The sequence below is a fragment of the Cyprinus carpio genome, chromosome A7 (genome assembly GCF_018340385.1).
Source record: "Cyprinus carpio isolate SPL01 chromosome A7, ASM1834038v1, whole genome shotgun sequence".
Lineage (NCBI taxonomy): Eukaryota > Metazoa > Chordata > Actinopteri > Cypriniformes > Cyprinidae > Cyprinus > Cyprinus carpio.
In genome coordinates this window covers 11,272,500-11,285,963 of record NC_056578.1, presented here as the reverse complement: position 1 = coordinate 11,285,963, position 13,464 = coordinate 11,272,500, and the positions used below count along the sequence as shown (strand labels likewise).

The following is a 13,464-nucleotide window of genomic DNA, read 5'->3' as shown; positions in this document are numbered from 1 at the left end:
AGAACTATTTTACAACTATTCCTATTTGAAGGTCAGGAACATCAAAAGCATCACTGTTAACAAGACCACAAATAACATACAGTATGTTATATCTCACATTTCTGCATAAACATTAAACATAATTTCTCTACAAACAATTGGTACATACAGAGGCACAAGTTGTTTTACTTAAAATGCATAACCTAGACCAAAAATTCTGTCATCATTTACTTTCTCAACAAAAATGTTCCAAAACTGTAAAAGGTTTCCAGTGTGATTTTTTTTTTTTTTAAACAATGGAAGTAACTAGGCACCAAAACTGTTGGTTTGTAAAATTTGTAAAACCGCAGTACAGTGACAGACGTTCTGAGCAATTTTAGAGGGCTCACCCCAGTCAAAAACAAATAAATAAAAGCCTAGTTTTCTAAAAAGTTACTATCGGATTATTTAAATATTTATCCTACATCTTATGAAAAATAGGGAATGCAAAAGCTTGGCTCTGGAGTAGGATGAGAAATGCTGTCTTGAAGCAAAAGTTGAAATGTGCATTAAACCAGAAGCAGAAGAATTTAAAGGTCTGAGGGACTCAGTCATCATTATTAATTTGACTGTGGCTTTCATTGTTGCCAACTAATTTTCAGGGGAAGTTGCTAAAGGCAGATTGATTTGTTGCTAAAAGTTACTAAATGACGTTGTGCTGTCATTGCGTGATGACGTCATTGCATAACCATGACACGAAACAGTGTTTTTACGTAGAATACACAACTACATTAATCAGATCTCAGCAATTCTTTTTTAATGTTATTTGTCTGTAAAAATATTATAAACAAAATATTTTAAATTGTAAAAGTAATATAAGTAACATCTTTATGATCAGTTTTTTTTACAACATTGAATTATTGAACAGTTACACATTTTATGCATTTTCTTATTAACAGTGTACTGGAAGTTAGTTAGTGTGCTACAAAAAATTCTGTAAAAATAGGACACAATGCACTCTTAACATGAAGGAACAATCCATATTTATTTTTACCTGTGTTTTAAATAAAATGCAATGTGGAGTGTTTTAAGGTTACAGGGTTACAACTTGACTACCTTTCGACTGGTACTAGTACCTTTTCAGTTTTTCAACATATTTTTTTTTTCCTACAGTGTACCAAACTGAATAACAATTATATATACAAGCTAATAAAATGCTGTATCATAAATGTGCATTTATAATTGACCAATCGGAACTTGCAACTTAATGCACATTTGATGTTTGTACTGTTATGTATCTTTCTCCAGCTCTCTCCAGGTTAATGTGCTGATTGGCTAGCTAAATGTTCAGTGGTTTCCTCTTTCTGTGTAATTTAGATGAAAATATGTGCCTTTTTTATTATTTGAGTCACTTTACAAAAGTTGCTTAAAGTTGCCAAAAACTTTTTAAAAATAGCTTAATATGTTGCTAGGTGCTTTTTGAAAAAAAGGTTGCTAGGGTAGTCTGAAAAGTTGCTAAATCTAGCAACAAAATTGCTAAGCTGACTTTGTCCTTTATTACATCCATGAAAGACAAATTCATAAACTGGTTGTCAAAGAGGGCATCCATGAACTGAAGTCAAAAGGTGTCCAGTTTACATTGATTTTTTTATCTTATATCCTCCAGTTCTGTTTCTATTTAAGGCAAACCAGATGGAAGGAAAAAAAACTATCTGTCAGTCTTTCTCTCCTAAAATGGCTCAGTGTAAAGCTGATGTTGTCATGGTCCAGTGTCTTTGTCTGTTTGAGGTGGAAAACCACACACAAAATTTCTGTTCACTGAAACATGTTAATGGTGAAAAAGTTCAGCTACATCACTTCAAAACCTAAAATTCTTTTTAAGACCTAAAAGGTCATTTTAAACAGGCAAAGATACAGCCAGTCGATTAAACATTTTATTTATTTATTTTTAAATATGTAGTATCGATGTTCATGACAATAGCACTTACATTTATGGGAAAAAAAGTTATTTGTTGCACTGCACAGCTCTACTGGCAGAAAGTAACTGATATTTAATTACTATAAAATGTTAAGTTTTAAAACCTTTTTTCCTAATATATATTTAAGTCTCTATTTCTTACCTTTACTAGGTCTCATTTGGGATGACACTTCAAGGGATAGTCTCTCATCATCTCACCCTCAAGTCGACGCAGATGTATATGATTTTTTTTTTCACAGTGAACACAAACTGAGAAAAGAAATCCATCTCTGTGAGTTAATGCAAGTAGATGGGTCCCTCAAAGTTGTTGCTTCACAAACCACACAAAACGAATGACAGTAATGTCTTAAGTCAAACAATAATAAGAAAAACATTATGCGAGTGACATAGTACATCCAAATTCACAGTATTCATAAAACAGAATGCAAAAAGTACCCAGATGACTTACTTCTTTACTACTCCGAGACTGTGAACTGTGCATCTGATGGTCAGCTTTGAGGGAACTGACCCTCTGCATTATATGAATCACAGAGATGGACTATTGTTCTAAAAATCTTAGTTTGGGTTCCACAGAAGAAGGAAAGTCGTATACATGAGAGTGAATAAATGATGAGGGAATTTTCATTTTTGGGTGGAGTATCCCTTTAAGATCCAAAATTACAGCAATTAGTAATTGATGACAACAACTACAATGTATTTAAACGTATTAATAATTTGCATCGCAGTTACACTAACTTGTGTCAGTAATGACATTTAAACAAATAATCTAGCTAGAGTAACCGCCAACTTTAACTGCAGATCACTCAAAAAAAAAAAAAACATCTTGTTAGTGGAGCAGTGGTCTTTATTCAAAGAGCCAAACAGATATTTCACTAGAAGGTGAGCTTAAAATTCTCTCATTTAAATGTATATAGATTCACTTTGACTACCACAAAAAAATGGTGCTAAATAGCATTAAAAGTGGTTAATTGGCTCGTAATCAATTTAAGTGCTATATAAAGCACCTATCTTTAAAGGTGCTATACAGAATCTTTGTCAAATTGTGCTATGTAGAACTGTAAGATGAACCCTATTCTCCTCCTTAGATTTCAGATATATGATAACACTCAACAGCCTAAGTAGCTCCTCTTTAAGCATACTTTTATTTAATTCGTAGTCTTATGCTGCGTTCCAGGCAGGTTTTTGAGCCCGTAAGTCACGACTTCAAACCACGACTCACGACTTTGTAGCGTTCCAGGCAAGTCTCGCCAAACTTCCTGAGCGCAAGGAATTGTAGCTAGATTATTAATTTTATTGCAATGTTATATTGTCCTAAAATCTATTTTTCAATGTGTACTACTTGCATAAACACTGCATCCGTAGGCCAAATTATCCATAGGGGCTGCCACTGTTGTTTCGCGGGCTATGTGACCTCAGAGCTCGGAACTGGGAGTACATCGATCTAGTACGAGTTCACGGGTGGGAAGTCACAGGTTTGACTGGTGTTCCAGTGCACTTTGGAAAAACACGGGTTACGGGTTGGCTGGAACGCGGCATTAATTTGTTATTTTATATATCTTTGTTGTGAGTTGTGTATGTTTTTATGCATGTATAAATGACAAAAAACATCAGTATTCGTGAGAGAAGTAGAGATTGGTAATCGAATCATTCTTTTGAATCAATGAATCGGGTAAACTTCACAAAACTAGACTTGAGTTCTCAAAAGAATTGTAAACTTACGTTGATTGTAGAAACAAAATGGTGCCAATGTTTTCTACGATCCTCTTGGGGATATGATTATTTTGGGAAACAATCAGGGTATCTTCCAATCATTCCATATCCGTTTTAAAATAATAATAATAATAATAATAATAATAATAATAATAATAAAAAAATGTCTGTTGGTCACACAAAGTTATCAAATTGCTTCAGAAGACTTGGAATACAGCACATACAGTCATAAGGATTACTTTTATTACTTTTGAGTCCTTTTGTAAGTTCGAAACCTTCAGAACCAGAAGGCAGGTCCGTGTGGAAAGCGGAAATTCCACTTTAGTGTTGCTAAGCAAGAATGTCGTGTGTTAAAGTGACAGGGTGAGTAAATGATGACAGATTTAGCAGGTATAGCTTTTAAATATTAACTTTCTGCAAGATTTAGCAACTGAATTAGACCACCCCTTTACAAATTCAGACATTTCAACAAATGCAAACGATTAAAATGACTCGCACTCGGGCTGTTTTTGATTGGCTAGTCAGTGTATGGAACATAAAAGTAGATAGTTATGATTCCTTTATGAGTCAACAGCTTTAATACACTTTTAAGAAAATGGTTCTAACTAGTGTCAGATTAGGGTTCTAGGAGATATAACATTTACATTACATTTTAATAATAGTTTATTTTCATTAATATTAATATATAAAAAAATATTATTTATTAATATCATTTTTACTCTATCTGCCTGGTCTTATAATATCTTGTAACATCTGTTAGGGATTAACTTTAAAGCAATCTGTGTCAGTTAGGTAGGCTACATTTATTTATTTATTTTCATTGACATGGGGAAACTCTAACAACAGTAACTGAATACATTAATAAATGATAACTGACACTGAACATGAATAAAGACATAAAATACATTTAAAAAACACAAAATAGATACAACAGAAGCCAAAAACTAAAGAACTCTAAACTCCAACACAAAGAAACTTTTTCCACATGAAAGTGATCTTCTGGATGAAATATTTTTAAATAGAACTGTGTTAAGAATCTTTAAAGAACCTTTTTTTTATATAGTTTTATTTAATGGTTTAAGAAAGCAAAATAAGAACAAACTAAAATAAATAAGTATTAAGACATAAAGATTAACCTATAGCACATCTATATTAACTAATTAAATAGGCTTTAAAAAGAGTTTCTATTTTAAAGTGATTTTAATGTTTGTCTTTTTAGGCTAGTTTAGGCATGTTATCATCATAAAAAAAAAAATCAGATATTTCATTTCATGGTTCACTGGTACAGAGAAAGCTGAATCTCTGCTCACAGTCCACAGGTGTCCAAACCATACTATAACGGTTCAGAACTGCACAGCGCTGATTCATGGCAGGGCACTGGAGCTCTCCATCTGAAGACCAAACCTTATATTCAAAAGTTTCTCCATTTGCCCAAAACCAGCGCCCAGCGATAAAGCGCAGACCAATCCACATATCATCAGTCAGGGCTGCTCTGCTCTTATGTTTTGCCTGTTTCATGAGCTCATATGAGTTCAGTGTGGCCAGATCTTTGTAGTTTTGTCTGCAGTATAGCAGGGCCTCTTCCCATGTGCTTTCCTGCTGCACCACAGTCAGCTCAGAGTCCTCCATACAATAAAATGGTTTAGGCCAATCACAATCAACATCATGCACTTTAGAAGAGGAACTTTTCACAGCACAACAATTTTCACCATTATAATTTGGTTGGTCTTTGTCCCACTGGATATTAGTCGCATCCTCACCTCCGGTCCATGCCCACCATGGCCACTGCCTACTTCTCTTGAGTCCAATCCAGTAAAAATCCTCAGTGATCTGCGGATTATTAGAGAGTGGTTGCAGTTCATCATTGCTTACGGTGGACAGGTCATCATAGTTATTAGAGCAGTACACCCGTGCATCTGACCACGTCATACTTTTATTCACATAATAGTTGTTGAGGCTGGTGTTCAGTGCAAAGAGACTCAAAAACAGAAAAACAGTAAAACAGTGCCTGCAGCTTTTGTTGCCATATTGCCAATGTATCCAGAGTTTTAACATCAGCAGGAATGCCCAAAGTGAGGATCACAAGTCCACTTTTGTGAGGATTTCTTACTTATAGACCAGTAAGACAGCGCTGACCAATCAAAGTTTAGTCTCCACTTGAAAGACTCCTCCTCTTGACTCCTTTTTCCTTTGTGTTGCTTTTTATTGGACTCCCCAACCCTGGAGAGTGTTTTCTTTTTATGCTCTGAATGAAGATAATGTGAACTGACACAAAATAATGCACAAATTCTTTCATGAACAGAATGTCCACCTACACTTTAAAGCAAACCAAATGTTTTTTTATGCTCAAAAACCAAACAAAACAATGATAATTTCACAATCAATTACTATCAATCACAATAAATTATTATTGTTGCAGCAGACTGATCAACTATTTATCTGTTCTGGCCCACTGTAGATCTTAACTATATGATGATCAGTGTGCCTAAAAATAGAGGCAGACTTATTCACATTTTGTGTGTTTCTTAAATATAGTGTCTTATTGAAACTGAAGAAGAGACCTTTTTTAAAAAAAAAAAATCACCTGTCATGCAAATCAGAGGATGCAAATATTGTTTAACTTTCAAACTAACTGAATGACAAAATAAACAAATTCAAATTGACATCAGAAACGGGTAAAGTGCTTCCGAATATGCAAAAGTGAAAATATTTACTGTATAATGTGGATTAAAATATTTAATATGAAAAATGGATATACTTTTTGAGATTTTTAAAGGATTACAGTCAGCAGTGTTATTAAAATATGAATGTTTTTTAAAGAACTTTTAAGAATGTCTTTAGATGATGTTTTGTCTCAATACCATTTAGTGTTAATCAGAAAAGAGTACATGATCTAATTAAGTTATCTCAACATAATTCATGTTAACTTTACTCTTTTTGTCCAGTGTTAATGCTTTAGGTTGTTAATGTTCCCTTTTTATCATTAAAGCAAAAAGCTTTATTTAGATATAAAGACTTTATTGCAGAGATCTTTCTAAACAAAATAAATAATCTGAACTTTATACAGTGCATTACAATATAAAATACAATGATTAGCAGGGGTGTCCAACGTGCTGCAAAGTTCAGCTCCAGCCTGCCCTAACATACTCACCTGGAAGTTTCTGGTGATCCTGAAGACCATGATTAGCTGGTTCAGATGTTTAATTGAGGTTGGAAATAAACTCGGAAGGACTGTGGCCCTCCAGGATCAAGACTGGACTCCCCTGAAAGTGCTTATGTACTTGTGTACAAACACAGAACTATTTTATAACTATTCCTATTTGAAGGTCAGGAACATCAAAAGCATCACTGTTAACAAGACCACAAATAACATACAGTATGTTACATCTCACATTTCTGCATAAACATTAAATGTCATTTCTCTACAAACAATTGGTACATACAGAGGCACAAGTTGTTTTACTTAAAATGCATAACCTAGACCAAAAATTCTGTCATCATTTACTTTCTCAGCAAAAATGTTCAAAACTGTTTTTTTTTTTTTTAAACAATGGAAGTCACTAGGCACCAAAACTGTTGGTTTACCAACATTCTTTAAAATATCTTCTCGTGTTCCACAGAATAAAGTGGTACATGGAACAATCATTTCTGGATGAGATATAATCCCTTTAATAAAAAACTTCATCCTCTCACTCTTCTACGGTCCACTGAAAACAATTCGTAAAACCGCAGTAGTGACAGATGTTCTGAACAACTTTAGAGGCCTCACCCCAGTCAAAAACAAATAAATAAAAGCCTACTTTTCTTAAAAGTCACTATTGGATTATTCCAATTTTTATCCTACATCTTATGAAAAATAGGGAATGCAAAAGCTTGGCTCTGGAGAGAGATGAGAAATGCTCAGTGTCTTGAAGCAAAAGTTGAAATGTGCATTAAACCAGAAGCAGAAGAATTTAAAGGTCTGAGGGTCATTATTATTAATTTGACTGTGGCTTTGTCCTTTATTCCATCCATGAAAGTCAAGTTCAGAAACTGGTTAGTCGTATACATGAGAGTGAATAAATGATGAGGGAATTTTCATTTTTGGGTGGAGTATCCCTTTAAGATCCAAAACACAAAAATGTATTTAAACATATTAATAATTTGCATCACAGTTACACTAACTTGTGTCAGTAATCACATTTAAACAAATAATCTAGCTAGAGTAACCGCCAACTGTAACTGCAGATCACTCAAGAATGGAACTTCATAACACAAAGTCTCATGCTTATTGTTAAAAGTGAAAGTGACGTGACATTCAGCCAAGTATGGTGACCCATACTCAGAATTAGTGCTCTGCATTTAACCCATCCGAAGTGCACACACACAGAGCAGTGAACACACACACACACTGTGAACACACACCCGGAGCAGTGGGCAGCCATTTTATGCTGCGGCGCCCGGGGGAGCAGTTGGGGGTTCGATGCCTTGCTCAAGGGCACCTAAGTCATGGTATTGAAGGTGGAGAGAGAAACTGTACATGCACTCCCCCCACCCACAATCCCTGCCGGCCCAAGACTCGAACTCACAACCTTTTGCGATTATATAAAACTATATAACAAATATACAACGAATACAAAGTGACTGTGACTGAGATTGTGTAAAAAGTGACTGAGATTGTGTAAAAACGTGGAAATTACAAATAAGCTGTTAATTATCTACATAAAATATATAAACAACTGGTTTGGCAGCACATAAAAGCAACCCCCCCCCCCACAAAAAAAAAAAAAAAAAAAAAAAAAAAAAAAAAACATCTTGTTAGTGGAGCAGTGGTCTTTATTCAAAGAGCCATTCAATTTCACTAGAAGGTGAGCTTAAAAATTCTCTCATTTAAATGTATATAGATTCACTTTGACTACCACAAAAAAATGGTGCTAAATAGCATTAAAAGTGGCTCATTGGCTCGTAATCACTTTAAGTGCTATATAAAGCACCTATCTTTAAAGGTTCTGTACAGAATCTTTGTCAAATTGTGCTATGTAGAACTGTAAGATGAACCCTATTCTCCTCCTTAGATTTCAGATATGTTACTCCACTCTCATATGTTTGCTATGAATGGAAATTTACTACAATGGCAAAAACTGTTTTGAATCACTTTTATGCTTTTAGGCTTTGGGGGCAAAAGGGTTGAGAACAGTGATACATGAACAGTGTTGATCCGGGATGTTGTTATCTGCGATTGTGATGAATGTAACATGAGGCTTCTGCTGATTGTATTGTGATCTGTAAACCCTTTCTTCCAAAATGAATACCCACAATATTTATTTTAAAATCTTTTATATATCTCTCCATATATTTAAGTCCCACTTGAATGGTGGCCCTTCTGTGGCCAAAATTTTTCAAAAAGATATAGGGACATGGTTTTCCACACTGACAGCTGTCATTGTAAGACAGCTAGCAACTCTATTTGTTTGTCCGAGTTCGCAACAGTAACTAAGATGCTCTGTCAAGGGAACTTCTGCAACCAGGGCTTCACCCGGATCTGGTGCAGAGGATTATGCAGCAGTTTGGTAAAGCAGAAGTGGATCTTTTAGGAACAGAGGCAAACAATCACTGTCACTTATGGTTTACGCAAACAGAGATATCCACCCCGTTGTGGCCGTATGCTCTGTCTCACGAGTGGCCAAACTGTCTGCTTTATGTGTTCCCCCCTCTTCCTCTTCTGTGGGACACATTACACAGTATATCTCTGTGCAACCACAGAGTGTTACTAGTAGCACCTCGAAGGCTAGCCAGGTCTTGGTAGCCCATGCTTCTGTCACTGTTGGTGGGCAGGCCATGGCAAATGGAAGGACCTGTTGTCACAGATGGATGGCGTTATTTTGTACACAGATCCAGCCCATCTGCAGCTTTGGGTTTGGTCTCTGGGTCTGACTGTCTCTTAACAGATTGTGAGCCACTTGTTCTTGATTTTGTCTGTCACCATTTTAGTGTTTGAAGATAGCTGACCTGAAATGGGTATCTTTAAAAACTGCTTTTTGTTGACTATTGCTTCTGCTAAGTGAGTCACATGCTTTGTCCATTAGTGAGTTATGCATGGCTGCCGGATGATTCTGGTGCTGTGCTATGACTAAATCCTTATTCTCTTCCAAAAGTTCTGCTTTTGCAGTTTATAAATCAGTCAGTCAATTTGGCAGCTATTTTTAGTCAGCACCACAGTCCCATGCGAGCCCTGCTATGTTGCTGCCACCATTCATCTTAGGAGCAGAGATCAGTTTTTTGTTTGTTATGGTGGTGCAAGGAAAGGGACCACTGTAGCAGATATTTTCAAATTGGATTGTGGAGGTTATGACATACAAGAAAACCTGAAAACATTTGCCAGAAAATTTCTCTTGTCATTCCACTAGGGCTGTACGTCTTGGGCTGCTTTCAGAGGAGTATATGGTGGATATCTGTGCTGCTGCTGCTTGGGCTTCCCCATTTACTTTTGCCTGCTTCTACAAGCTCTATATTGCTACCCCTCACGCTGTCAGTTTAGCAGTTCTTCAGGAGCAACCTTGATTTTTTTTTTCTTCTGGTGAGTGGCATTCTTCATGAATATGTTTGTCATCCACTAGTGCTAAATATACACTGAATGTGTTACACTGTAAATGTAGAGAAAGCATACCCAATTAAATTAAACTGAGACCAAATACAAAAGAATTGTGTTGCATTAGCTCAATTAAGTAAAAATCATGTTGAATGAATGGCACTTTTTGACAACTGTGTTGAATTTTGCTTAGGCTTTACACAATATAATTATGTTTCTGCCTCAAACATAAATGCATTAGTTGATTGTAAGTGTATTGTTTTAGTATTTTCGTTAAAGCAGCTTTCCCTTTTTTTCAGTGCATATTGTCAGTGTATGCAGTGTTGCCATAGCTTCACACCACATTTATGTTATAACACTGATTTGTTACCTCTCAGCATATGTCTGATGTTTCATACCAATAATAAAGAAATGGCCCTGACCATCTCTTTGAGCCTTCCCCTTATTATTTGTGTAATATTGCAACCTGACCCTGGAGAATGTTTCTCCTCTGTAAGTGCCAAATAAAAGTAAAATGAATTGATAAAGTACAATTTGTTCCACAAACAAAAGGTCAAACTATGGCAAATCTGATGACGAGACCTCTAAAAACATAAATTTAGAAGCAAAATGAAGTGATTTGCCTTTAAATGTGTTGAGGTTATGGAAATGTCCTGTGACATTGACTAATTTTCATATGTTTTGTTAAGTACAGTGTCTATTGTAACATATTGTCTTTAACACTATAGGATTTTTTTGTGCACTTTAGAAATTCCTTCTAAGCATTTCAGGTCTAGCTAATATTTTGGTAAAAGTAGGTGGATTGATGTCATGTTTAATCTCCTCTTTTATCACAAAGAAACATTCACTTATTCACTGTGTGTGATGCTATATGAAAAATAAAACCATGCAGAGATAACAAGGTTAAGTACTTCATATTACTCTGTAAATTATATTACTCTGTGTGTTTGACTGAAACACTGTCGTTTTTAGAAAATGGCCTGAGATGTAAATCAGACAATGCAAGTATATTGCTAACCTTCAAACTAACTGAAAGACAAAAAAAAAATTCAGTTTGACAGGTACAATGCTGCTGCATATGCAGAAACAGGATTTGTTTACAATAAATATGTTTGGGAAGGGGACAAACCTCTCTAGAAATAAAATCAGAACATTTCTGTACCGACAGAATGCTTTAAACTTACTTTATTTGACACATCTTGAATAGACCTATTGACAATGACAGCTTACATTGTTCATCATAATTTGTACATCACACGTCCTCACAAATGCTATTTTGAGCTATTTTATTTTTCTGCAGTTCCATTTACTGAAAACGGATGTACTTAAAATGAGGAAATTAAATCGCTTAAAACCACAGTCAGTGGAAACATACTGATATACAAATTTCTATTAGAAGTATAAAAATTATATACTAATACTAATATAAATTCATATATTCTTTAACAATTTCCTGAGTCCTTTTATTAGCTTCCCTTCATAATTCTGCATTTAATTCTATTAATGCAACATTAGTAAATAAATAGATGTATTGTTTACATATTGATGAGGCACAAAGCAACAGTAGCATGTTGTTCAGGATTATTTACATACAGTAGTGATGTTTGTAATAATGTATAGGTAAAGCCAGCCAAACAAACATTTTTATTTTATTATTATTTATTTCACAATGTATTGCACATGAATTATAACATGGTTAACAGTAAATGAATCTTATATAAATAATTCAATCTTCTATATAATGAACAATATCCAACAATACATGGATTAAATTCATACAAATGTATGCACTTTGACTTTTTGTAGTGCAACCAGTAGGAGAAAAAAGCTGCATTCTCATAATTGCCAGTGGATGGCGTAAAATAACAGGCTGCATACAATACAAGCTCATATCATGCTTTTAAGTGCCTTAATCATTAATAAAATAATCAGTCATGCGTAAAGTAAACAGTGCGTTTTTATATATGAGGAAACAACTACTCTATTCACATGAACTGAAAGCTGGAAAAAATATCTTCAAACAAACAAATATACAAATATATACAGCCTATATATATATATATATATATATATATATATATATATATATATATATATATATATTAATTCATTCATTAATAAATTCAAACTTTAGTAAACTTTATACAGTATATAGTTATATAGTATATATAGTTTCCTAGTTAACATTCTGCCATTTATCTGCGTCTTATGGAACAGAAAAAATCGAGTCTCTCCTGACAGTTTTTGGGGTTCCATACCCTCCTGTCTCTATCCAGAGCTCCACAGCGCTGATTCATGGCAGGACACTGTACCTCTCCCTCCTCAGACCAGGCCTTGTATTCAAGATCACCTCCATTCACCCAGAACCAATGGTTCAGAAAGCGCAGGCCAGTCCAGACGTTAACCGTCTGGGCATTTTTAGCCATATTCACTGCCAGATCCATAATTGTACTGGAGTTCATACTAGCCAGGCTAGTGTTGCGTTCTATGCAGTAGTCCAGAGCCTCATCCCAGGTCTTGGTCTCCTGGATCAGGTCTAAGTCCGTCATACAATAAAATGTTAATTTTCCTCTGCAATCATAATCATGCAGTTTTTTAGTAGATTTTCTTATTGTGCCACAGTTTTCATTTAGGTCATTTCCTTGACCAAGATCCCATTCGTTAATTGTTGCTGGTTCACCATTAGACCACATCCACTGTGAGTTTTGAATATCTCTCTGAAGCCCACAAAAGAAAAAATCATCTGTTATTTCTGAGTTTTGACAGAAGATTTGTATTTCATGACTGGTGATAGTGGACAGGTCATCGTAGTGTTTTCTGCAGTGCTCCCGTGCATCTTTCCAATTCTTTTTTTCATTGACAAAAATGTGGGTTCTATAACCGGAGTTCAGTCCAAAGAGACTCAAAAAAAGGAGTGTTGTGATTATAGTTTCCATATCCATAGCTGATCTCCCAATGCAGCCTCCCTGCACACTCAGCTGAAGATCACCTTTGGTCCATTATACATGTTACCACACCTCTCAATATACAACAGGAGGGCTCAGACCAATGGAAGTATTTGGATAAATAAATTGCAAATATAAAACAAATCTTAAAGGGATAGGCTAGTTCACCCAAAAATTAAAATTACCCCATGATTAATTCATCCTCAAGCTATCCTATAGGTGTAGATGACTTACTTCTTTCAGACAAATCCAGTCTGAGTTATATTAAAAAATAACCTGGCTCTTCCAAGCTTAATAATGGTACT

At 35.0% G+C, this 13,464-nt stretch overlaps 1 protein-coding gene across 1 annotated transcript; it reads right to left on the bottom strand.

Moving 5' to 3' along the window:
• Nucleotides 1-4,870: 4,870 nt before the first annotated feature.
• Nucleotides 4,871-12,763, bottom strand: LOC109053304 (macrophage mannose receptor 1-like). The gene is made up of 3 exons (XM_042761349.1): nucleotides 12,527-12,763; nucleotides 9,151-9,212; nucleotides 4,871-5,624 (listed from the first exon to the last, which is right to left on the bottom strand). The coding sequence occupies exons 1-3, from the start codon at nucleotides 12,761-12,763 to the stop codon at nucleotides 4,916-4,918; spliced, it is 1,008 nt and encodes a 335-aa protein (XP_042617283.1). The 3' UTR covers nucleotides 4,871-4,915.
• Nucleotides 12,764-13,464: the final 701 nt, after the last annotated feature.

Excerpts from the sequence above, each read along its gene's own strand:
- LOC109053304 (XM_042761349.1), bottom strand. The coding sequence starts at position 12,763 with ATGACGGACTTAGACCTGATCCAGGAGACCAAGACCTGGGATGAGGCT. Across the intron at positions 9,213-12,526 it reads CCTGGTCTGAGGAGGGAGAG|ATCCACTTCTGCTTTACCAA; the intron begins GTACAGTGTCCT and ends TGTTCCTAAAAG. Across the intron at positions 5,625-9,150 it reads CAGATCCGGGTGAAGCCCTG|TCTCTTTGCACTGAACACCA; the intron begins GTTGCAGAAGTT and ends TCTGTTTTTGAG.